The sequence below is a fragment of the Canis lupus genome, chromosome 20, assembly GCF_003254725.2.
Source record: "Canis lupus dingo isolate Sandy chromosome 20, ASM325472v2, whole genome shotgun sequence".
Taxonomy (NCBI): Eukaryota; Metazoa; Chordata; class Mammalia; order Carnivora; family Canidae; genus Canis; species Canis lupus.
In genome coordinates this window covers 39,854,145-39,878,811 of record NC_064262.1, presented here as the reverse complement: position 1 = coordinate 39,878,811, position 24,667 = coordinate 39,854,145, and the positions used below count along the sequence as shown (strand labels likewise).

At 56.7% G+C, this 24,667-nt stretch overlaps 2 protein-coding genes across 6 annotated transcripts in view; both read left to right on the top strand.

Annotated features, from left to right (window-relative positions):
* BSN (bassoon presynaptic cytomatrix protein) overlaps positions 1-12,990 on the top strand; it is a 96,782-nt gene extending 83,792 nt beyond the window's left edge. The window contains exons 6-12 of one of the 3 annotated variants that reach the window (XR_003140556.2): positions 1,921-4,000; positions 4,300-5,114; positions 5,247-5,346; positions 6,135-6,266; positions 6,533-6,587; positions 6,947-7,039; positions 9,033-12,990. Coding sequence is in view for 1 of the 3 variants with exons in the window: in XM_025455868.2 (XP_025311653.1) it covers positions 1,921-4,000; positions 4,300-5,114; positions 5,247-5,346; positions 6,135-6,266; positions 6,533-6,573 (3,168 nt within the window). In the remaining 2 variants the exon portion in view is untranslated. The other 2 variants (XR_007404282.1, XM_025455868.2) reach the window with 2 other exon arrangements.
* A 2,319-nt stretch (positions 12,991-15,309) lies between these two features.
* Positions 15,310-24,356, top strand: APEH (acylaminoacyl-peptide hydrolase). 3 transcript variants are annotated; one of them, XM_025455877.3, is made up of 23 exons: positions 15,310-15,459; positions 15,535-15,667; positions 16,188-16,314; positions 16,727-16,820; positions 16,922-16,997; positions 17,085-17,248; positions 17,382-17,519; positions 17,617-17,708; positions 17,785-17,825; positions 17,912-18,033; positions 18,556-18,616; positions 19,870-19,967; positions 20,209-20,244; positions 20,600-20,651; positions 21,486-21,574; positions 22,008-22,146; positions 22,623-22,706; positions 22,787-22,867; positions 23,220-23,308; positions 23,414-23,604; positions 23,715-23,817; positions 23,895-24,001; positions 24,089-24,356. In XM_025455877.3, the coding sequence occupies exons 1-23, from the start codon at positions 15,448-15,450 to the stop codon at positions 24,192-24,194; spliced, it is 2,235 nt and encodes a 744-aa protein (XP_025311662.1). In that variant the 5' UTR covers positions 15,310-15,447; the 3' UTR covers positions 24,195-24,356. The 3 variants fall into 3 exon arrangements, with proteins under 3 accessions (XP_025311662.1, XP_025311663.1, XP_048954104.1); XM_025455878.3 differs by lacking the exon at positions 20,209-20,244; XM_049098147.1 differs by lacking the exons at positions 15,310-15,459; positions 16,188-16,314 and having other exon boundaries at positions 15,531-15,667.
* Positions 24,357-24,667: the final 311 nt, after the last annotated feature.

Here is a 24,667-nt window from a genome sequence, read left to right as displayed (position 1 = left end):
AAGTGCCAGGCTGAGGAGCATGGGCCTTTCTCATAGGCCTTTGTAGCCTCTGGAGGTTTTAGGCAGGTGAGATGGGCAAGATGTGTTTGTTTTTTTTCCAAAGATTTTATCTGTTTATTTGAGAGAGAGAGAGAGACACACACACACAGCATGAGTTGGGGAGAGGGGCAAAGGGTGAGGTAGAAGCAGGTTCCCCACTGAGCAGGGAGCCTGACGTGGGACTTGATCCCAGGACTCCGAGATAATGACCTGAGTCAAAGGGAGATGCTTAACCAACTGAGCCACCAGGTGCTCCAAGATGGGTATTTTAGAAAGCTTCCTGGGCAGAATGTGGGCAGATGGGCTGAAAGACCACACAGTGGCCTTGAGGAAAAGAGGCAGGAACCAGAGGCACTGTGAAGTATGTCCACCTGTTTCCTGGGATTGATACAGAGAGAAGAGGGTGGGGTCTTGGAGGTGATGAGTTTGGGTAGTGGAGAGCCCAGGGGTATGCAGGCCAGAGAGTGTGGGGGTGGGATCAGAAGTCGCTGGCAGGGAACCCAGGCCAGGGCTGGCTGTCCTGGCTCCAGGCTGAGGCAGGCACAGAGGTTCCATGGGCTGGCCTTGTGGTGCCATGTCACAATGGGCATTCATGGTGTGTGGCCAAGATAAAAGACGAACAATAGAGTAAGGAGTTCAAAAAGTGAAATTTACTGGGGTGTCTGAGTGGCTCAGTCAGTTAATCGCCCAACTCTTGATCTCAGCTCAGGTGTTGACCTCAGGTTATGAGTTCAAACCCAGCATGGAGCCTACTTTAAAAAACAAACAAACAAACAAACAAACAAACAAAAACCCGGTATTTATTGTTAAAGGCCTATGTATTGTTCTAAGGCTCTGAGGCACACTATTATTTCCTTTATGACATACGGTGAGAGTAGGTGGGAGGCTTTTATATAGTTTCTTCACAAGGTAAAAGGAAAATCCCTATTGTCAGGTCCTAGTGTATTTTGGGGACTTGCTTGGTTCATTAAAACCCAAAGGCCTGGAACACTCTGGGAAGGCTAGGAGCTAGAGATGAAGGCCCTGGTGTAAACCTTCCAGTCATGTGGACCTTCAGGCAATGTGGAACATCAGGGCAGGTGAGGAGAACTACACAGAGGGCAGTGTTAGGGAACCTGGACCAGAGAGCCATGCAGCCAGAGAGAGGGCCAGGGAGGCCCTGAAGGGGAGCTGGCAGCCCTAGAGAGTGGTCGGTTCACAGGGATGTGGAAAGAACTGGGCCAGGCTGAGAGCACAGTCCAGAGGGTTTGGCAGAGGGCGGCACAGGGCAGCTGGGTGGATAAGTGGCTGAGTTACATGTCCCTTAAAAGAGGAGTAGGGCAGGAGGCAGGAAAGACCCAGAGCCTGCAGTAACTGACATACAGTCAGCATGTACCCCATTCCCATGATCCTCTAGGGAGCCTGCTGGGCACCCAGAGGCCACTCTATTTCTTTCCACGGCCCTCTACTGCCGTTGGTCCCCCACCAGCCGCTAGACCTAAACCCAGAGCCAGACTGTGCCCTCCTTACCTCAGGACACTCAGCGGGAGACAGAGGGTGGCCAGCCCCCTGAATACATGCAGGGGTTCTCAGAGCCACTGTGTACCAGAGGTTCTCAGAGGCAGGCCAGTCCCAGAGACCAGCACAGAGGGGCATCTGCTCCTCTGCTCCCCTGCCACTGCCCAGAGTGCTGGGAGTGAGAAGACCTATGAAACGATCACGGGTGGTGATCCCCACCAGTGCGTGGGCAGGACAGGTCTCAAGGTTGCCCGGTGAATCAGAGCACTCGCTGTATGGAGGCCAGCCTCTGCCCCAACCCGAGCCAGGGCTCTTCTACCTTTTGCCCCACCAAGTCACCCACACCTTGGGTCTCAGTGCTGCCCGCCCTTCCCTCTGTCTCAGGTGTCGGCGCTGCCACCCAACGGCCTGGTCCGCAAGGTGAAGCGGACACTGCCCAGCCCCCCTCCAGAGGAGGCTCACCTGCCCCTGGCTGGCCAGGCACCCCCACAGCTGTATGCGGCCAGCCTGCTGCAGCATGGGCTGGCGGGGCCCACCGCTGTCCCTGCCACCAAGGCCAGCCTGCTCCGGGAGCTGGACCGGGACCTGCGGCTGGTGGAGCATGAGTCCACCAAGCTGCGCAAGAAGCAAGCAGAGTTGGATGAGGAGGAGAAGGAGATCGACGCCAAGCTCAAGTACCTGGAGCTGGGCATCACACAGCGGAAAGAGTCTTTGGCCAAAGACCGGGGTGGCCGTGACTACCCACCCTTGCGTGGTCTAGGTGAGCATCGTGACTACTTGTCTGATAGCGAGCTCAACCAGCTACGGCTCCAGGGTTGTGCCACTCCTGCCGGCCAGTACACAGACTTCCCTGGCAGTGCCGCTGCCCCTGCCACCCCCGCTGGCCCCACTGCCTTCCAACAGCCCCGGTTTCCACCTCCAGCCCCACAGTATGCTACAGGCAGTGGTGGGCCAACTCAGAACGGATTCCCAGCCCACCAAACACCCACCTACCCTGGCCCCAGCACGTACCCAGCACCTGCCTTTCCTCCTGGCACCAGTTACCCAGCTGAGCCTGGTCTGCCAAGCCAACAGGCTTTCCGTCCCACAGGCCATTATGCAGCCCAAACACCCATGCCAACCACACAGAGCACTCTTTTCCCAGTCCCGGCTGACAGCCGTGTCCCGCACCAGAAGCCACGCCAGACATCACTAGCCGACTTGGAACAGAAGGTGCCCACTAACTATGAAGTGATCGCCAGCCCTGTTGTGGCCATGTCTTCGGCCCCATCTGAAACCAGCTACAGTGGCCCAGCAGTAAGCAGCAGCTATGAGCAAGGCAAAGCTGCTGAGCTGCCCCGGGCCAGTGACCGTAGTGGCGTGAGCCTGAGCTCAGCCTCCACCTATCCCTCTGACTCCCACTACACCAGCCTGGAGCAGAATGTCCCTCGGAACTATGTGATGATTGACGACATCAGTGAGCTGACCAAGGACAACGCCTCCACTGCCCCTGAGAGCCAGCGACTGGAGCCCCTGGGGCCAAGCAGCAGCAGTGGGCGTCCCGGGAAAGAGCCGGGAGAACCAGGCATTCTGGAGGGGCCCATACTGCCCTGCTGCTATACCAGAGGGGAGGAAGAATCTGAGGAGGACTCTTATGACCCCCGTGGGAAGAGTGGCCATCACCGGAGTGTGGAGAGCAATGGCCGAGCAGCCAGTGCCCACTACTATGGTGATAGTGACTACAGACACGGGGCTCGAGCAGACAAGTATGGCCCAGGCCCCATGGGGCCCAAGCATCCCTCTAAGAGCCTGGCACCAGCTGCCATCTCTTCAAAGCGCAGCAAGCACCGGAAGCAGGGCATGGAGCAAAAGATCTCCAAGTTCTCACCTATTGAAGAGGCCAAGGACGTGGAGTCGGATCTGGCCTCCTACCCCTCCCCTGCAGTCAGCAGCAGCCTGGCCTCTCGGGGCAGGAAGTTCCAGGATGAAATCACCTATGGGCTCAAGAAGAACGTATATGAGCAGCAGAGGTACTATGGGGTGTCCAGCCGGGACCCAGTGGAGGAGGATGACCGCATGTATGGAGGGAGCAGCCGGTCCCGGGTGGCCTCTGCATACAGTGGGGAGAAGCTGTCCAGCCATGACTTCAGCGGCCGGGGCAAAGGATATGAGCGGGAGCGGGAAGCTGTGGAGCGACTTCAAAAAGCGGGCCCCAAGCCCTCGTCCCTGAGCATGGCCCACAGCCGGGCCCGGCCCCCCATGCGAAGCCAGACCTCTGAAGAGGAGAGCCCCGTCAGCCCCTTGGGGCGGCCTCGCCCTGCCGGCAGCACACTTCCTTCTGGGGACACCTGCCCACAGTTCTGCTCCAGCCACTCCATGCCTGACGTCCAGGAGCATATCAAGGATGGGCCTCGGGCCCACACGTATAAGCGTGAAGAAAGCTACATCCTGGATGACTCCCACTGCGTAGTTTCCGACAGCGAAGGTAATGGCAGCCAGGGGTGATTTCTGCAGCTGCTCAGCATCTTGGGGGGCCTGCCCACCCATGGGGCCCTGGGCCCTGAGATGTCCCAGAGGGGCCTGACTTGGCGCCTCACCCAGTGGGCCCTGCTGCAGGCTGCTCCACCTGTGCCTTGGCCCTGGTTGTGGGGGGGCGGGCTGGGGGCCTAGTGGTAATGCTTGTGGCTGTGGCGCCCACTCTCTGGTTTCCTTGCATGGCTTCAGCTGGGCCTCCCCCTGCAGCCAGCCTGGGGGTTGATGGTGTTCTGTTTTTGGTCTCTGAAGCGTATCACCTGGGCCAGGAGGAGACAGACTGGTTTGATAAGCCCCGGGATGCCCGCTCTGACCGATTCAGGCACCACGGGGGCCATGCAGTCTCCTCCTCCTCCCAGAAGCGAGGCCCTGCCAGGCACAGCTACCACGACTACGATGAGCCCCCCGAGGAGGGCCTGTGGCCACATGATGAGGGTGGCCCTAGCCGCCACACCTCAGCCAAGGAACACCGGCACCACGGTGACCACGGGCGGCACTCAGGCCGCCACGCTGGCGATGAGCCAGGCCGGCGTGCTGCCAAACCACACACTCGGGACCTGGGGCGCCATGAGGCCCGGCCTCACCCTCAACCCAGCCCTGCCCCAGCCATGCAGAAGAAGGGTCAGCCTGGGTACCCCAGCTCTGCTGAGTACTCACAGCCATCCCGTGCTCCGTCAGCATACCATCATGCCTCCGACAGCAAGAAGGGCTCCCGGCAGGCCCACTCGGGGCCCACTACACCGCAGCCAAAGCCAGAATCCCAGCCACAGCCGCAAGGTCGGCAGGTGGCTCCTGGGCCACAGCAGTCACAGCCGCCACCGTCGAGGCAGACTCCCTCGGCGACAGGATTGCGCCAGCCACAGACACCGCAGCAGCAGCAGCAGCAGCAACAGCAGCAGCAGCAGCAAGGTCTCGGGACACAGCCCGCTCAGCAGGCCCCAGTGCAGACTCGGGTACAGCAGCAGGGCCAGCCAGCTGCCAGGGGCCCAGCCCCTGCTGCCAGCCAGCCAGCAGGGAAGGCTCAGCCGGGCCCCACAACAGCCACAGGCCCCCAGCCAGTAGGACCGGTAAGTAGGGCTCCAGCACACAGATGTACCCAGGGTGGATGCTGTGGCGGGAGCTGGGACGTGCCCTCGATTCCCTACTGGGTGTGGGCAGAGTCGTCGGACGGTGTCTTAGCTGTGGGTTCTGTGTTGCAGCCACGGGCAGAGCAGGCAAATGGCTCTAAAGGGACAGCCAAGGCACCCCAACAGGGGAGGCCTCCTCAGGCCCAACCACCACCAGGACCTGGACCTGCAGGTGAGCCTATATTTTGGTGCCTTCAGCCATGGCCCCAAGTTCCTGATCTGCCCTCTCCCTATACCCACTGGCACCCTGAGCTCCCTTGTACCGCATACTATACTGTTTCCGGAGAAGGTGCCCAGGGGTCTGGAGACCTTCCTAACAGAAATGAGCCTGGGGTTAGAATGAGCTAGTGGTTGGGGCACCTGGGTGACTCAGTGGGTTGGGCATCCGACTTTTGGTTTCAGCATGGGCCATCATCTCATGGCTCGTGGGATGTGAGATTGAGCCCTTCATTGGGCTTCACACTCAGCGGGGAGTCTGCTCAAAGATTTTCCCCCTCTGCCTCTCCCTTTACACATTCTCTCTCTCTCTCTCTCTTTCTCTCTCTCCCTCCCACCCTCCCTCCCTCCCTCCCCCCTCCTCTCTGTAAAATAAATAAATAAATCTTTTTAAAAAATGAGCTAGTGGGGTCACCAGCACTGGGGCCTTCTGGTTCAGGAAGCTCTGGGCAGGACCTGAAAGGGACAGGTAAGTATAGGTCCAGGACCATAGCCTCTTACTATCTCCCTCCTTCCCCTTCTACCTCTGCCTTCCCATCCTACTCTTCTCTTCCTTCCTTTCTTCTTTCTGCTTCCTCCCACCCTCCTCCCTTCTTGTTCTTCCCTCTCTCTCTCTTCCTTACTCTCTTCCTCCTCACTCTCCCACCTCATGGCTGCCTGTGTGCAGACTCCCTCAGGGCTTCTCTCCCCCTCAGAGCCCAAAGGGCCAAGCCTGCCTCCTGAGGGTGGTCTCTTTCCCCCTAGGCATGAAGGCCGGAGCCAGGCCTGGAGGGACTCCAGGGGCTCCTGCTGGCCAGCCAGGCGCTGAAGGTGAGAGTGTGCTCTCCAAAATCCTTCCTGGTGGGGCAGCAGAGCAGGCCGGCAAACTGACAGAAGGTAGGCCCTGCCTGCGGCCAGGTCCATGGTGGGTAGCGGCTCCGGGGCCCTGCTGTGGCAGAGGTTGGGTCTGGGAAATGATTCTAGGCTCAGTCAGTGAGCCACAGGCCAGCCTGAAGGTCTACCTGCTGTCTCCCAGTGGTTTTCTGGCAGGGGAGGGGGTGTCCCCTGCCCCTTGGGCTACGCTGGGCTTCACTGCCAAATGGCCCCAACAAGGAGGGAGTTTAGTCTAATTTCCTGATGTCTCTCTCCTTTTTCTGTCATAGCTGTCTCTGCTTTTGGCAAAAAGTTCTCCTCATTCTGGTGACCATGCCCTGCAGGGTAAGTATGAGTTGCCTTGACCCAGCCTCCCTTCATGTGGGGGTCCTCAGGGATCCTCTAGGAGGAGTCTTATCTTCAGCAGTGGGTGATGTGGCCAGAGCTGCAGTATCCTCTCCTGTGAGTGTGGGAGGAGGGCAAGGAGGAGGAGAAAGGACTCAATGCACAGAGGCCCTAACACGGGGCCAACTTAGTAGAGGTCCCAGCAGAGGGAAGCTAGGACCAACATCCCCTTGTCCTCTACCACCACCCCCTACCACCTCTACCCCAGGGCTCTCACAGCCTTGAGTTGACTTTACTTTGTACGTAGGGCCCCCTGGGATGCAGCTTCTCCCCAACCCTCCTCTGTAAATACTCCACAGGCTCTTGAAGAGATGAAGGGAGATGATATCATTGCTGTGGAAAAATCTCTGGAGTCAGAGGCCTGGGCACAGCTCTGGACTCTGCGTATAACAGTGAGTGTCAGGTCCAGGGTAGGGTGGGACAGAAGAGGGGGTGAAGGTCCGAGGCCTGGCTGACCAGACCCACGTAGTTCCTACAGGTGTGAACTGGGACAAGGCTGGTGGGCTGCCTTCAGCTGTGATGGGTGTGGCAGCTGAGAGGCAGAGACCCCTAAGCTGGCTGAGATGACTCAGGTAGTAAGCTTGGGGAATGACCCAGCAAAGCCACCCATGTCCCTCAACTTAAGGGCTGTGTGCTGGGCACTGATTCCAAAGCCGCTTCCCTGAGGCTGGTGCTGATGACTTTGCTCCAGACAGTCAGGTGAGGCCAGAATCCCCAACCCTGCCAAGCTTAGCAACCATGGGCACGGACTTCAAACACTGTGGGCTTCATAGGATGAACACATGACCTGAAAGATGGAGTTGCAGGAGGAATGAGGCAGCCAGGAATAGAACAGAGAGGAGAGGGTGGTCACTGGGCAGGCAGTCTTAGCCCCCAATCAGGTCAGCCCAGGGAGAGAGTGCAAGGGCCTTCACATGGGAGCCCTGGCTCTGCCTGGATGGCAGTGGCTCCTCTTGGAGCCCTCTCTGACCTTAGCCCGGCCCCTGTGGCAGAGAAGGTGGCAGTGCATCATTCAGGATGGGGGTGGGGAGGGTAGCCTAGCTAGTGGCACTGCTCTGTGTACAGCTAGGGACCACCTTCTACCATTCCATAACTCTGGGACCCCCTCCCTTTCCTTCCTTTGCTATTTCTCAGGTTAAGAGTGCAGAGGTTTAAAAAAAAAAAAAGTGCAGAGGTCTGGGTACTTCTCATGGTGAGCAGGCGTGTGTGTGGCAGGGCCAGAGAGTTAGCAAGCAAACTACAGGCTAGGGCTGCTTGTAGGAAGGAGCTGGGTGTAGTTTCAGAAGGGCTGCCTGTCTCCAGAGGAAGACACTAGAAAGGCCTGGTCTCCCATCCACTTATCCATTTATTCCACACATGTTTGTCCAGCCCTAGGCCGGTGCCAGGCCCTGTTCCAGGTGCGGGATACATCAGGGAACAAAACCAAATCCCTGCCCTCCAAAGCTGACATTCCATTTAAGGGGGACAGAGAATAAATAGAGGAGAGGAGGGAAGGGGGTGGGACAGGTGAGCTTCAAGGCTGGACAGAAAGCCAGCACAGCCAGAGCCACATGGAGGGTAAAGGTGGTCAGGGGTGAAGTCTGAGGGGGTGGGAGCCAGCTCGGGTGAGCTTTATAGGCCAAAGTAAAGAGCCCGGAATTTATTCTAATTACAGTAGCCACAGTGCGGCTCCCCCAGCGTTCTTCCTGCCTTTACCCCAAGACACCAGGCACCCTGCCGCTTTCTCGCCCAGCTGGATGTTTCCTCGGAGTTGTCCTGGAACAGATGTGAAATCAGAAATTGTGCTGGAGGGAAGGAGGGGCAGCCCATGGGCTGGGTCCACAGCAGAATGTACCTTGGGTTTAGGGCCAGGGATCCATCACTGAGAGCAAAAGGAGCCACAGGCACGGTTTTGTTCTGCGGCCCCCCACATGAACCTGGGTGGCCACTGAGACCCTTACCTTTGTATTTAAAAGGATTTCTCAGGTTTGGGCACTTGGCCAACGATTGGGCCAAGTGATCAGTGCTTCTGTGAGTGTCCATCTCCTGGTGTCTGCTATGGCCATCTCAGAAGTGGGCTGGGAGAGGCTGGCCATTTTACACAAAATGTCATCTTCCTTACTCACTAAACAACTTTTGTTATATTCAAGAAATGTCCCTTACTGGCCAACTAGGTTCTTTTTGTCCTCTTCATGACTTCAAAATTGCTCAAGCATCCATCTCCTGAGGCTCCATGTGTGGGGATCCCCTGGGTGAGAAGGAGTCAGGCCATTGGCACATGGTAGACTGCCAGCCAAGAAGAGGGTAGGGATTGGAAGTGGCCGTCCTCAGTTCTTGACAATATCCTTCTTTCTTTCTTTCTTTCTTTCTTTCCCTCCCTCCCTCCCCTTCCTTCTCTCCTCCAAGCATCTGCAATCTGGCAAACTCTTGGCCCAAAGACTCACACCAGGTGGGACGTGGCAGGCAGGCTTGAGGATGGAGTGTTTTCTAACAGCAGCTGCCTGGGTGAAGCATCTATTGGACATGTTGGGACCACTGGCCCGGGGGACCTGTGATTGTCTTTCCAGAGACCCTGCTCTCCTCAGGGCGCCACCTTCGAGGCATAGCCTTTGCTGGGAGGGAGGAGCCCTCTCCGGACACCCTGCCACCGTGGCAGTCCTGCTGCTCTTCCCACAGCCGCCTCTCTGCGGCCCGGCCAGCCAGGCTTCCTATGCGTTATACACAGAGTTTGGTCCCAGGCTACCTGTTTCTGACGGACGCTGCCCTCCCTCCACGATGCCAGAAGTTTTTCCACAGCCTTGGAGAGGGGCTTTGACTGAGGGCTGGGGGCGCCGGGCTCCGTTTCCTTCACATTCCAGCTGGCCCGGATCCCTCTGTGGCCACAGGGCCCTGCTCCCCTCACCTTGCCCTCTGGGTGACATCGGAGCAGACCTCCATGTGACCACTAGTGTGGGGCTGGGAGAACTTTACAAACATTAGGACCTAACACTGTCTCATTGCTGAAATAAGAGGCCATAGCACCGAAGAGCAGCGTGGTCACTGGCTGAGGCTTCTCCCAGCCCATGGGTGGCAGCATGCTAGCATGCCTGCCACCATCTCAAAGCCATCCCCCCCAGCCATCATGAGCATCCCAGTGGCACCGCCATTGTCTCAACCAGCCAGCTCCCTGTTCGTACGCCTGGGGATTTCTTTTTGATTTCAAGAACAGCCTTAATCATTTCAGTTTGATTTACGTGTATACCTCATAAGCATTTTTCTTTTTTCTTCTTCTCCCCTTCCTCTCTTTTTCTTGGCTCATCTCCTTGCCCCTCCCCTCCACCACCACATGTGACTGATGGTTCCGTGTCCTCTCTGCTCCGCCCCTGCTCAGCACAGGGAGAATGTTGACTCAGAAGCAATAGGGGGCAGCAGGCCATCAAGAGCACAACCCCAGGGCGAGGTCTAGGGAGGCCCCCCAGCCCGCCTCTGTTTACTGTGTAATCCAGTCCTTCTTAAGCCATCACCAGTGGCCGTGCTCAGAGCAGAGGGGCCAGGGCTTCTGCCAGCCGAGGGCAGGGCCCAGAGCCCTGTGCTGGGGAGTATGGCACCATCCACTGCCCTGGTGGACTGGGTGGCATTCTTCCCCAAGGCCCTTACCTTGGGGGCCTCCCTTCCTCTTGGGCACCCCCACCAGTCTCATCTCTAACGTTCTATGCAATGAAATATAAACCCTCAAAGACAACTGTTAATATTTAATAAATTCCATGTTATGTATAAGGAGTCAATTGCAACCATGCAATTGAGAAACTGGAATAGATAGGCTCATATCAAGCCCCCTGCCCCCTGCTCCCACCGTGTGTGTGAACTTCTCAGTTTGTGGCATGTTTGACCTGTGGCAGGACTCGCTGCTGCCAGGTGAGTCACCGCCTGTCCTGCAGTGGAGCATGCACAGCTCGCAGCCTTTTTGCACGATTTCATCCATTTTAAATGCTCGACCCTCTTGCTTGGGAGTTCTTTTTGCCTCAGAACCTCTCCTTCAGGAGTGCTTCTAGCTGACTTCTGCACGAGCTAGTGAGGACCTGCTGGAATAGTTGCCTGAGCATGCCAGGCATAGTGCCCTCGTGGGCCCTGCAGGTTTCTTGGATCAGGATGGCAGGTAAAAAGCAGCATCTGGAGTAAACACGCTGGTGGGGCCCACACAGGAGTGTGTGGGTGAACATTCAGAAGGTTTGCTGTAGGATTTCCATCCGTAAGTTGCTCCCTGTCTCATCCCATCCCTGAGCCAGAGGTGTCTGACACAGCTCAGGGGGTCATGGCTCAGGCACAGAACTGGGCTGTGTCTTTGGCCAGAGACACAGAGGCCAAGGGCAGGGGCTGGCTATGTATGGCCTAGGGACCTGACTATACCTGTTCCATGCCTCTCCTTTGTAGCTGGGCAGCTCCAAGGTCTGTGAGCCAAGAAATATAGGCTGGGGCAAGTGGGTCAAAGGTGCTCAGGAAGAGCTAGACCTCTGGCACTTGTGGCAAGGACAGCTGACAATGTCATCTGGGACCAGAGGAGGTGTTCCCATAGACAGGAGCTTCAAGCTGAGTTTTTTGGGAAGCTTCTCAAAGCAAAATTTGCAGAAGGTTCTGTTCTGACCCTTTTTCTATCTGTCCCCAGGACCTAAACTCCCTGCCCACCCTCGTCTCTGAAGCCCAAGTATCCCACTGCACATCAGCTTCTCTCTGACTGAGCCAGCAGTGCAGCAGGCAGTGACTACCTGACCCCTCGAGGCCTGGCCTTCCTCCAGTTTGCTCTGGTTTGCACCATGCATTTCTCAGGGGTCCACATTTCTCATACTTTCCAATAAGGTCTACACAGCCCTTCAGAGGGGGATCCTGGCCACCTCTGGCAGCTGTGGATGGGACAGGAGGTTGTCAACCTCTATTTTGGGCCTGCAACCCTGGTCCTCCCAGATTTGGGCGTCACCCATCTCCCAGGACACCTGCCTTATCCCAGAGATCAGGCCTGGGCTGTAAGAGCCCATCTGAGCAAGGGCTAAGGGAGGCCACTATCAATCACCTCTGATTATGCAGGGCCAGGTCTGTGTGGGGATGTGCCTGGTGGCTGGATACATGGGGGACCAAGGCAGTAATCCTTCCCACGAAAGGTCAAGGGATGGGGCCAGGAGCAGGAAAGGCAGGGAGATGGCAGCAGGTCAGCCTCCACCAGGCCCAGTCTCAGGCTCTAAAATGTTGACTTTTCCTTGAATCTCCTTTCTGACCAAGCCCTCTGACTTTGAACTTTCTGACATCTGCCACTTCCCCCACTCCCCAAGGCATCCACAGGACACATCGATACCCTCACCCCTTGTGAAGGTGACTGGAGCAGGCCGCTCTGAGTCACAAGTGATCTGATCCTCATGTAGATGAAGCTTGTGGCTCTGGGGGGCACTGTAGCCAGAGGCGGAGGGACCAGCATTTGGTGCCCTGGGCAGTGGGGAGCATTGAGCACATCTCCAAATAGGCAAAGAGTCTCTGGGATATACAGTCCAGGCCTTCTCCACACCTGCTTCCCAGGGTCTGAGCAAAGACACTGTCTCTGCTCGCTCCAGGGCCCAGTACACTCACAGCACAGCGACACCCCCTCCTACCCACTCACTTAGTCCTTGGGAAGAAAATGTGGCCTCAAGGGCCCATGATGAGAGGGCAGTGGTGGCAGTAACTATGGCCTATCTTCTGGAGCCTGGGGGGGCGTTTTCCAGGCAGCATGGTCCTGGCTGATTGGCCCTTCCCCTGCCCTCATGCCACCCTCCCCCCATTCTGTAAATACTTGTCATCGTGGACTCCGACAGGGTCAGAGGGACAGGCCCGGCCAACTGAAACTCCTCAGATATATCATCTCTGTCTCCCTGGGTACCAGCAGCCCTGCTGCCATGTGCACTGGGGTGGCGCTGGAGAGCCATGGAAATCGTGAGATACTGTGTGTGTATGCATGTGAACAAGCGTGTGAATGTGTATGTGTGTGTGTGTCTGCCTCATTCAGCCTCTGGGATCAAGTCAGCTCCCGCTCTTCAAGCGCAGTGGCCTGGAGAGTGGTAGCTGCCAAACGCCTTTCCTCTGCTAGCTTCCATGTCTTGTTTTTGCTCTCTCCTCACTCTTTCCCTCCCTCCCTTTCTTTCCTTCTCTCCTTTATTTGAGGGGGGAAGAGTGCTGTATAAAGTCAAACAAACAAGTTTACAGTTGTAAGTGCAATGACCCGAGTCCTCCACATGACCTTGTGAATCGTGTGCCGTCCTTCTGTGCTCTGTGAGAACTCGTGGTACTTCGGTGTCCCTCCCCCTGTATTGTGACAAGGTAATTCTGTGGTATCAGAATAAAAGGACTTGATATAAACAACCTACAGACTGTCTCTGGGATGGTTTCTGAAATGGGAAGGCTTAGCCAGAAGACCAAATCCCTCAACTTGTGATAATCCTGTCTGTTCACAGTTAAAAGGAGAAGAGTGAAAGGGCCAAATTGTAGAAGTGCTAGCAAGGCCCTGGCTGTGTCTACACCAAACCGGCCAAAAACAATGGGCCCTCCACAAAGACGCCCGGGCAGTTTCCAGGTTTGGACCTGGAGGGAGCAGTTCCCTGTGCAGATGTTGAGGGACCATGCCTCCAAGGCCTACGTGTCCAGGCTGCACAGCATTTCTGCGGCTGCATTCCTGGTGAGCCAGGTGAGCAGGTGCTGCCCCCTGCTGCCGACAACAAGCACTACATCTATCTGCCTTGCCGTGTCTACTCAATCCCACAACTCTTCCAGGTGGCCAGATTATAGTCCTTCCCCCAAAGGATGGGAGAACCTCCTTACCAAAGTAACCCAGAGCTGCTGGAAATTTTCTTAATGCAGATAAAGAAAATAGCATCAGCGTCACCTCTGACCTTCCTCCAGAATTAGTATCTTGACATAGGTCTTTCTTGTTTTTCTTTTTCATTTTAAACAGAAACCAGAAGGCACAATACCTTCTGTTTTCTAGCTTCCTGTTTATTTCTACATGTTCATCCCAGGTAATGAGATGTTTATCCTACAATGCCCAGCTTCCAGACAGCTGCACGATGAGTTTATAGCCAGTGTATAGTACACACCCTAAAGGCTGGGCATCATGGTCATGGTTTTCCTTAATAAAATAAGCAACACTAGTGAACATCCTAGTTTCCAACTTCTGGTCCACTCAGATTGGTGACTGGGGCCACCCTTTCTGCTCTCAGTTCTGGCCTTGACAGGCCTGTACATACTTGGTGCCCACAAAGGCAAGCGACCTCAGAAAGTGGAGGCTGTTTTTACTTAACTAGTCCAATGTGGTTGATGGGGAAGGGAAAGCTACAGTGCAGGCAAATGGAGATCTCAGTCAGAGGCAAGGAGGGGTGCAGCAAGCCAGGTCCCTGAGGTATGGAAGACCAGCCAGGCTCAGGGTAAATGGAGTAGGGGATATCCCTACTCGCCCGACTGGTGCCTAACCTCTCCTGCCCTCCTCTGCCATTATTGCCCACCCAGTTCTGTGCCACTGTGCTGAGGGAGCCTGCCTATCCAAATTCTCCTATCCACAGGAAGCTCTCTGGTTTTATGTGGAGCCCGACCTCCATCAGGCCCTCTGCACCCAAGAGCTTTGAACGAAGCCTGGGGAGGCAGGTAGAAGAAACCCAACCACTCGCGATCCCCAGCAAGGTGCCACACTAAGTGGGGCGGTTGAGGGCTGCAGGGACAGATAGCTCTTGGGGAAGGCCTGGTGGCCGATAAGCCCAGGCGACACCCTGAAAGCTCAGCATCCGCCCTTCTTTGCCCTGCGACCCAGGGCTCTGCGCGATCCCTCTCATCTGCCTGGAAGCTCGCTCAGCCAGCTTGCTCTGCCCTCTGTCACCTATGACCTATGACATCTGGCCCCAGCCGCTGACCTCTCACGACCCCACCTCTGACTTCAGCTGCCAAGTATGAATGCAAAGATAAGCAAAGCCCAGAGAAGGGAGTCTGGCCTGACCTGGCTGTTGGGCTTCTTGCTGGGTTAGGATGGAGCTCGAGTTTTCCCAGCTGAGGGGATGATCTTTCCTTATCTTGGCATGGACTGGCACCTGCTGGTGAATGTTTGCCTCGTAATGGACAAGGACGGAGCCAACGGTCGGGCACCTGCTGGTGAATGCTTGCCTCGTAAAGGACAAGTACGCAGCCAACGATCAGTCCCAGGCCGGCGGGTGGTGATGCCTGTGGGGGAACGTTCGGCTCCTACCTCGCCTCCCCGAGCCACGCCCTCACCGTCATGGGCTCAGCCGCCGCCCCGCCCCTATCTACAAAGCTCCATTGATCTGTGTCCCTCTCCGGCCGCATCCTTCCTAGGGTCTACCCCCGTCCGACCGACCTTCTTTCATCCCACTGGCTATTCCTGACTCAGGCCTCACCCCACCCACGAGGGCCTCGTCGTCGGTCACAGGCCTCGCACTGTCTAGAGACCGATCCTGTGTTCCGTTTCCTAGAGCCAGCTTCTCTCCCCGGACACCTCATTCCCTCCCCTCCCAGCACCAGGCCTGGGATTTGGACTCTGACCTGCCCGCCCGCCCCGAAGAGGCTGATCCTTTCCCTCGAGGCCCCTGCCCCCCACGCCTCCAGGACTCCGGGTCCAAAGCTCAGACAGCTCCCTCACAGGCCCCGCCTCCTCACCCTCGAGGCCCCGCCCCCTGCTTAGGGTCCTCGCCCATTGGTCGAAGCTTCCGCCCCTCCCGCGGCACGGCTGTGGCGCAGGCGGAGCCGCTCCTCAGCCCGCCCTCTGGAGCCTCACTTCCGGGCGCCCGCACGCGCCGCCCCGCCCCGGCGGCCGAGAGGTACCATGGAGCGCCAGGTGAGGGCTCGGCCCGCGGTGCCCGTGGTCCTTGCAGCCCGGGCCGGGTCTGACCCTCGTGTGTCCCCTGCGCAGGTGCTGCTGAACGAGCCCGAGGAGGCGGCGGCGCTGTACCGGGGCCTTAGCCGCCAGCCCGCGCTGAGCGCCGCCAGCCTGGGCCCGGATGTCACCACGCAGTACGGGGGCCGCTACCGGACGGTGCACACCGGTGTGTGTTTGGAGGGGGATCGAGTGGCGGGCCCATTCCGGGGCGGTGCACTTTCGCGGAGAAGCGGGAGATGTGGAGGGCTTGCTGCTTGACAGTGCACTCGAGTGGTTTGCAGAAAGTGGGTGTAGGAGGGTGCACCCTCATACAGGTGTGTGAGGGACGCTGCCCGGTGTGTTAAGGCACGATGCCTTTGAGTGCATGGTTGACGGTGTGGGAATAGAATTCAGACCGGGATACACGGTGTGGGCCTTGTAGGCTCACCCCTCACCATATCCCATACATGTGCCAGCCTCCCCTCAAGTATGAGGGTGGGAGTACGAGCTGGGAGCAGTAGTGGTTTCTCTCTGACATGCTGTTAGCTCAGGCCTAGACTTGAGTTGTGGCCAGGTGTTGTCCCTCCTGCTTCCAGCATATCCAGAAAGACTGCAGAGGTGGCCTGGGCTTTCCTTCCTTGTGAGGGGGTGAAAGGAGCCTGTACTGGGACTGGTCAGCTCAAATTAAGTCTCATGCCTCCTCACAGAGTGGACCCAGAGGGACCTGGAACGCATGGAGAACATTCGATTCTGCCGCCAGTACCTGGTGTTCCATGATGGGGACTCAGTGGTGTTCTCAGGGCCTGCAGGCAACAGTGTGGAGACCCGGGGGGAGTAAGTTTGAGGGAAGAAGCTTGTGGGCAAGGCCACAGCCATCTGCAAGCCTTTTATGAAGGCCTGCCATGTGCCATGGTGCAGGTAGGGCCCTGAAGGAAGACTAGGAGCCAGGTTCTTGCCCCTTGGGAGCTCATGTGGTCTCAATTGACATGGCCTGATGAGCACTGGAGACTTTGTTCAAACTTGAGCCTGAACTAGAGCCCATGGAGCTTCAGGGGGGCTGGGGAGAGTAGAGCCCGTGCCCCAGGCAAGAGAGGCAAGGCCAGCTGCCATGATGGAGCTGTAAGGGCTGTAGGGGCGGAGGTGAGACCAGTCTCAAGAATCTTGTCTAAGAGGTTGTGGCCAATAAGGGGGCAGGATGGGACTGTGTGGGTGGTGATCCCGACTTCCTACCCCATGTCCTCCTCAGGCTGCTGAGCAGAGACTCTCCTTCGGGCGCCATGAAAGCTGTGCTGCGCAAGGCTGGAGGCACAAGCCCTGGGGAGGAGAAGCAGTTCCTGGAGGTGAGTCTGTATGGGACCAGGTGGTGGGCAACGGGGGGCTCAGTCCCACAGATGAGGCTCTGTTGGGGGGGGCAGGTAACCTGACACCCAGATGTCCTCAGGTTTGGGAGAAGAACCGGAAGCTCAAGAGCTTCAACCTGTCATTGCTGGAGAAACATGGGCTTGTGTACGAGGACGGTAGGCAGCTGGCTGGTGAGAGACAGGGTGGACAGGAGGGGCAGCCATCACCCAGGTCTCCCCCTGATCAGCCTTCCTTACACCCAGACTGCTTTGGCTGCCTGTCCTGGTCACACTCGGAGACACACTTGTTGTATGTGGCAGAGAAGAAGCGCCCGAAGACTGAGTCCTTCTTTCAGACAAAAGCCTTGGACGTCAGCAGCAGTGATGAGGAGATGGCCAGGCCGAAGAAACCAGACCAGGCCATCAAGGTGCTCATGTTTATGGCCAGTCCGTGAAGGCCCTCCGGGGCCGCCTAGGGCTCGGTGTGCTTCCTGCCCACATCGTGCCTGTCAGAACTGGGGAGGAAAGACAGGCTGGACATTGAGTATTTTGTATTCTTAGGGGGATCAGTTTGTGTTTTATGAAGACTGGGGAGAAAACATGGTTTCCAAAAGCACTCCTGTGCTCTGCGTGCTGGATGTCGAGAGTGGCAACATCTCTGTGCTTGAAGGGGTCCCTGAGAGTGTGTCCCCTGGACAGGTTAGCACTGACTCAACCTGCCTCACTCCTGGGAGTGTGGGGGCCCTGCTTGAGCCGCTGCCCCTTGTTCACCCTTGCCCTGGGGTTTTGTTTACAGGCATTCTGGGCCCCTGGAGACACAGGCGTGGTGTTTGTAGGCTGGTGGCATGAGCCCTTCCGGCTGGGCATCCGCTTCTGCACCAATCGCAGGTGAGGAAGCGGGGCAGGGCAGGGGGCCTTTCAGCTTAGTCTGGCCTGAAACTGAGTGTCTCTCTGGTGGTTCCAGGTCAGCCCTATACTATGTGGATCTCACTGGGGGTCAATGTGGTAAGTGCTGGTGCCTACCTGTGCTTTGCTGGCACATACACTGGCCCTACCGGCCTGCATGATGCTCACATTTTCGTCTGGTCTAGAGCTTCTCTCAGATGACTCTCTGGCTGTGTCTTCTCCCCGGCTGAGCCCAGACCAGTGTCGCATTGTCTACCTGCGGTACCCATCTCTGGTCCCCCATCATCAGTGTAGCCAGCTGTGTCTGGTGAGCTGGAGGAGGGTGGGGAGTGGTGAGCAAAAGGAAACGATGGTGGATGGGAGCTGAAGGGTCAGTTTCATCTCCCCATGGGCCCCTCACTGGACCTCCTGTCTTGGGTGCAGTGATGGTGTGAGTTCTGTCTGTCTTCCTAGGGCAGGACCTAGAGGCTGAGCGTGCTGGCATGGGGCTTTGCACTGTCAGGACCCGCCACCTTAGAGCCTCCTCTATCTACAAGAATGCTCTTCCCTTTGCTTCTCATCTGCCCGTGATCAGGCTCAACAAGGGGCTGGGATGTAGCTGGCAGTTACAAAGTATTAGTCCTTGCCCAAGAGCAACTCCTTGGGAAAGTCCCAGGCCCCTTTGGGCATCTGTCCAGGTTACCAGAAAAGAAATACATCAGGCTTGTCTCAGGTCCTCCCCTCCCCCGAGGCTACCCAGGGTGGTCAGAGAAGAGGATGGGTAAAGAGCTCTGTGCCCTCAGGACACTGCCAGTCCCCTGGTGGGCCTGACCAGTGTGTTCTTTTGCAGTATGACTGGTATACCAAGGTCACCTCGGTGGTGGTGGATGTCGTCCCTCGGCAACTGGGAGGTAAGGGGTATGTCTCCAGTTAGGTGCAGCAGAGCCTACAGCTCTGTTTTCCTGCCATCTGTTATCCTTGTGCGGGGCCAGCTGCCTCAGCTCTTCTTTTCTGGCTTCTATCTGAAGTGTCCCACCCTGCTGGGCCAGCCCCGTGTCCAGCCTGCATGGGGAACAGAACCTTCACCTTAGGGAACAGTTCTGATACAAGTCAGCAGGACCAAAGCTGAGATCAGAGTCGCCCAAGGTGGCAGGGGATTTAGATTTCTTTTTTTTTTTTTTTTTTTTTAAGATTTTATTTATTTATTTATTCATGAGAGACACAGAGAGAGAGAGGCAGAGACACAGGCAGAGGGAGAAGCAGGCTCCATGCAGAGAGCCTGACGTAGGACTCGATCCCGGGACTCCACGATCACACTCCGGGCTGCAGGCGGCGCTAAGCCGCTGCGCCACCGGGGCTGCCCGATTTAGATGATTTCATTTCCATGCTGCAACTCCTAGGCAGAGCTTGTGTTTCCAGTGATTGGTTAAAGCCTCTGCTCAAGGGGGGGCCTCAGAAAGCACACTAGGTTGGAAAGTCCTGGAGAAGCCACAAGCTCAAGGGTGCTACACTGTCCTGCTCCCAGCCCCCACTGTAGTGTTTGTCCTATCTAAGCTGCTGAGTCAGTGGGATCTCTTCTTAACCATGACAGGTCCTCGGACAGCATCCTCATCTCCCTGAGCTTCCATTTATTATCTGTGGGTGGTGGTAGCCTCTGTCTTCTTTATAGCATTATAGTAAGGGTTAAACGAGTGATATCAAATGTGGAATCTATTCAGCCCCCTCTAAATCTATTCAGAGTATAGGTCTGAATAGATCTATATGAATAGATCTGAATAGATCTATTCAGAGTGCCTCTGCCAGGCATTCTGCTGAGCACCATCATGGACAGACAGACAGTATCATCTTGGTTATAGCACTTGGTGCCTACCAGGGGCTCAGTAAGAGCAACACATAGGAGACCCAGTGCATTTCTTCCAAGCAGCTATGGTTGCTCTCAGAAGCTCTTGAGCTCTGCCTCTCCTGGCACTCAGAGGCCTCTGCCCCCAGCCCCCTCTTCAGGCAGCCCCTTATCACCTCAGGTACCCCCATGTATAGGACTGCCATTCTGTCACAGTTGCAGGGGTTCTGGGGGGTGGAGAGTTCTCCAACCCAGCTGGCCTCATAGGCTTGACCTCCCATACCTCCACTGCTGGATGTGGCCTCAGCCCTCCCATCTTTGCAGAGAACTTCTCTGGGATCTACTGCAGCCTTCTGCCTTTGGGATGCTGGTCAGCTGACAGCCAGAGAGTGGTTTTTGACTCAGCCCAGCGTAGCCGGCAGGTAAGGGGCCCTATGTTGAGAGGCAGCCCCCCGACCAACCTCCAGGAACCCTGGGCCCAGGGCATAGCATATACACACTGCTGGGTGGAATGCCCTGCCACAGGTCTTACAAGCCCCTTTAGGCCCTGCCTGCCCCTGTCCTGGACTTTTTCTTAAGGAGACTGCCTGCCTGCTCTGGTGCCCCACAGCAGAGCCCTTGGCCTTTTCTCCTGAGGCTGAGGTACAATTCCCCTTCCCCCAGGCATTTCCAGCTGGGGGACGAGGCAGCTGCCACCAGGTGGGTCCCCAAACACTAAACAGAGAGCTAATGGAGATGGGGAGAAAAAATGTGGGTAAGGACACTCACAGTGTGCCAAGATTCTTTTTCTTTAGTGTGATATCATTTGTTTCTCATACTAGCTCAGGGGCTCAGAGGCATTCCTTGCTTTACCCAGAGTCACTCTGCAAGTTGTGATGGGGCTGGGATTTGAGTCCAGGCCTCCATACCACTACCAGTGGCAACTAAAGAGCCATTGCCATAGTTGTTCACAGCCTTGGCCTGGCCCAGGGGTCCCTAAGAGGGTCGAGAGGTGGGAGAGGGACCCATAGGGCTCTTGGATGTGGTACCACATGTGTCCTCCCCTCTGCCTCAGGATCTGTTTGTTGTGGACACCCAGATGGGCAGTGTGACCTCCCTGACCGCTGGTGAGCAGGGCGGGTGAGCAGGCCAGCCAGGCCAGGGGTGGGAATGGAGCTCCAGCACATGGGGCAGTAGTGGCACCCTTGGCCACTCTGCACCACTGACTGTCCCGCAGCCTTTACTGCATCTTGCAAGGACCCTGACCATGCAGGACCTTCCCAGCCAACAGACTGCCTCCCCTGCTCCACTCTGCTCTGCACAACCAGGCCTTGACTCAGCACATCCCCTGCTTCTCAAACCTACAAAATTCTTTCTTGCCAAGATCTGCCAGAGTCATCCTTCCCCCAACTTCCAAAACCTCAGGCAAAGGCAACTCTGCTATCCCAGGGCCCATGAGAAACTCTACGTTGGCCCCCTCATCCTTCTCTTATCTGGGCCTTTGATTCTGCCCCTAAAATATCTTGAGTTCTCAACCTGCCCTAACTGTAGTCCTTCCTCCACAGAAGTTCCAAAATATTGTTCCTAAATTGTATCTCATCATACAGTCCCTGGTTAAGAATTTCCTTGGACCCCAATGCCCAGAATCAGCACCACTCCACCCCCCTAGGCCTACCTGCCACCCCTGCTGATTGCAATCACTAAGTTGTAGGTGGACATGCCATGGTCGGCTGTGTCCCCAGATTTGCCAGTCCCTGGGCTTAGCATCTGCTGGTTGAACGAGGTACTAAGCAAGAGGCTCACCCAAGGCTGTGTGCAGTTGGGTGTTTGTGACAACCCTTTTGTGGGTGTTCCTTTGCTTCTCGGGATGAAAGGGACACTCTGACATAGAGCTACTGCCCTGGGGCTCTGACTGTGCAGGGAGTGGGTGGGGGAAAGGTGGTGGCATCTGCCTTCTCCAGGGGGGTCAGGTGGAAGCTGGAAGCTGCTCACAATTGACCGGGACCTCATGGTGGCACAGTTCTCCACGCCCAGCCTGCCCCCAAGCCTGGTGAGTGTTGGTGGGCCCCGGACCAGGAAGTGAGGGTTCTGTGTAGGCAGAGCTCCCCAGGTCAGGGAGCTGGCCTGAGTCTGACTGCGGTTGGTCAGCATGTGGGAGGCCGAGAAGTGGTCCCAGCCCAGCATGGTCCATAGGGGTCTGGCACCCATGGGGAGCTACTACCAGGTGTAGGTCTGCTCTATAAAGAATAGGGTACCCAGGAAAGTGCCCAGTCCTCTGGCACAGCAGAGGACACAGCAGAGCCTAAAAGTTCAGGAGGGAAGGGTGTGTGTTTATGTGGGAGTGCTTCTGCATATACCGGCTCACAGCATTAGTCTATGATGTACCCTCGAGGTGGTAAAAGGCCTAGCATAGTGAGAGCTGCCCACCTCCCACGTGGCAGAGGCAGCCAAGCCACCTATGACACACTTTTTCCCCTTGGCAGAAAGTTGGGTTCCTGCCTCCTGCCGGGAAGGAGCAGACAGTATTGTGGGTGTCCCTGGAAGAGGCCGAGCCTATTTCTGACATCTCCTGGGCCATCCGGGTACTGCAGCCACCCCCAGAGCAAGAGAATGTACAGTTCGGTGAGCTGGGCCAGGGCAGAGGGACACCTCCCAAGTTCCCTGCACGTATTACCCCTTCTGTGCCCCTCCCTCACATTGTGACGTTTCTTGGGATTACCTCTAAGAGACCTCCTGTTCTTCTTGTGCATGGTCATGGGGAGTAGTGCCTGGGTATGTGGGCACCTAGTCTGGATATCAGGACTGGGCATCACCAGGCCAGATCCTCTGTGGTAGGGAAACCAAAGCCCAAAGATGCTACCTTATTCGAGGCCTCTGACCACATCTCATCTAGAATGCTGTCCTGACAGAGTGGGTCTCCCAACTAAGACAGGAGGAGTATGAGCCACCTGGAGTCCCAGGTGTCCTGATGCAGGCTACCTTGACCAGATCTTTCTTTCAGAGGTCAGCCCTAGACCTGCAGCTGCAGCTCAGGCCTTTGCTGGGGAAACACCTCAGCAGCAGCACTGGCTCTGCTAACTCCTGCCTTCTCCCTGCAGCTGGCCTTGACTTTGAAGCAATCCTTCTACAGCCCAGCAACCCTCCAGATAAGACCCAAGTGCCCATGGTGGTCATGCCCCACGGTAAGCATCCAGTCTAAGAGCTGCTGCCCTCCCACTGCCCATCCTAGCTGGCTCATTCACTCTCTGCTCCATGTCTGCAGGGGGACCCCATTCATCCTTTGTCACTGCCTGGATGCTGTTCCCAGCCATGCTTTGCAAGATGGGTTTTGCAGTACTCCTAGGTGAGTAAGCAGAGCCCTACAGCAGTGGTAGGGCTGTGGAGGGTGATGGGTGGCCTGGTTTGTAAGCACCACGGGTAGCACCCTAGTCTCCGGGCCTGTCTGCAGCCTGGCACCAGCAGCCTGGTAATGGCCCAGCCTCAGGCTCCACGGCGTGGTCACAACATGAAATAACATGGGACTTCCATGGAAATGGTACTGTGGTCACTGGGCAATAGCCTCAAATCTCTTGGCCCCATGCCTTGACAGTCTGTGGTGCAGCTGGCCCTAAGGCCTACTTCACAAGGGATGAAAGTGCATCCAGGGGGCTGGGAATGTCACTGACCACCTTATCTGCTTCCTCCCTGGCCTCCAGTGAACTATCGAGGCTCCACGGGTTTTGGCCAGGACAGCATCCTCTCCCTTCCTGGCAAAGTGGGCCACCAGGATGTGAAGGATGTCCAGGTAGCAGGGGCTGGGGCTTCTGGATAGGCTGGAGGGTCAACCGTATTGGGGTGTGTTTCATTCAGGTGGGCAGCCAGCTGCAGCACACTCTGCCCCACCCTGTAGTTTGCAGTAGAGCAGGTGCTCCAGGAGGAACACTTTGACGCTGACCGAGTGGCTCTGATGGGTGGTTCCCATGGTGGCTTCCTCTCCTGCCACCTGATTGGTCAGTACCCTGAGACCTATAGGGCCTGTGTGGCGAGGAACCCTGTGATCAACATTGCCTCCATGATGGGCTCCACTGACATCCCTGACTGGTGGGTGTGCTCCACAGGTCCCTGCCCTTCTCTGTGTTGTCTCATACCCCACATAGAGCCCCCACAGGCTCCAGGGCTCCTTGGGCATGCTTCAGTGCAATCTCTTACAGGTGCGTGGTGGAGGCTGGTTTCCCTTATAGCAGCGACTGCCTGCCAGATCTCAGTGTGTGGGCTGAGATGCTGGACAAGTCACCCATCAAGTATACCCCTCAGGTATGTGGTCCTCCCCCTGCCTGGTGTGCTGCCAATCTATCCAGAGCCCAGCTCACCACCACTCCCCATGTCCCCAGGTAAAGACGCCGCTGCTGCTGATGCTGGGCCAGGAGGACCGGCGTGTGCCCTTCAAGCAGGGCATGGAGTATTACCGTGCCCTCAAGGCCCGGAATGTGCCTGTTCGGTGAGTGTGGCAGGACAGCCCTGACAGCTGGTGGGCAGGGGAGCAGGGGAGAACCCTCCAACCTGAAACATTATTGCACAACTACAGGCTCCTGCTGTATCCCAAAAGCACCCATGCACTTTCAGAAGTGGAGGTGGAGTCAGACAGCTTCATGAATGCTGTGCTGTGGCTGCACACACACTTGGGCAGCTGAAGCTCTGCCTCCCTGCATGAGCTGGTTGGCATAAGCCACACTTCGGTCTTGGAGAGCCCCAGGGTCTGAAAGATCAGCAAGAGGATTCTTGGACTCTGGACTCTGTGGATGGGTGAGCCGAGGAATGTAGGCTCTACGGTCATAATAAATGAGGACACAGAGTATGGTTCCTGCTGGTACTTTGTACCAAGCCATCCCGAACTCCAGCCTCATCTTTGAGGTTCAGAGACCATAGGCCCTGGGTGTGGTAACTTTAAGGACCTCACCCACCTCCAGTGTGAGGGGGAGGGGACAGTGAGAGGCCCAGCTGCTGCCTGTTACCAGGCTAGCTCCCTCTTCTCTTACCACCATTTTATCGAGGCAACTAGTGAGGCCCTGCCCTTCCACAGCACCTGCAGGTTAAGGTAGGCTTAAATGAGGTTTCCCCGCCCAGCACTGCTAGGCTTGAGCCACCTAGGCCCTAGCAAGGGCGT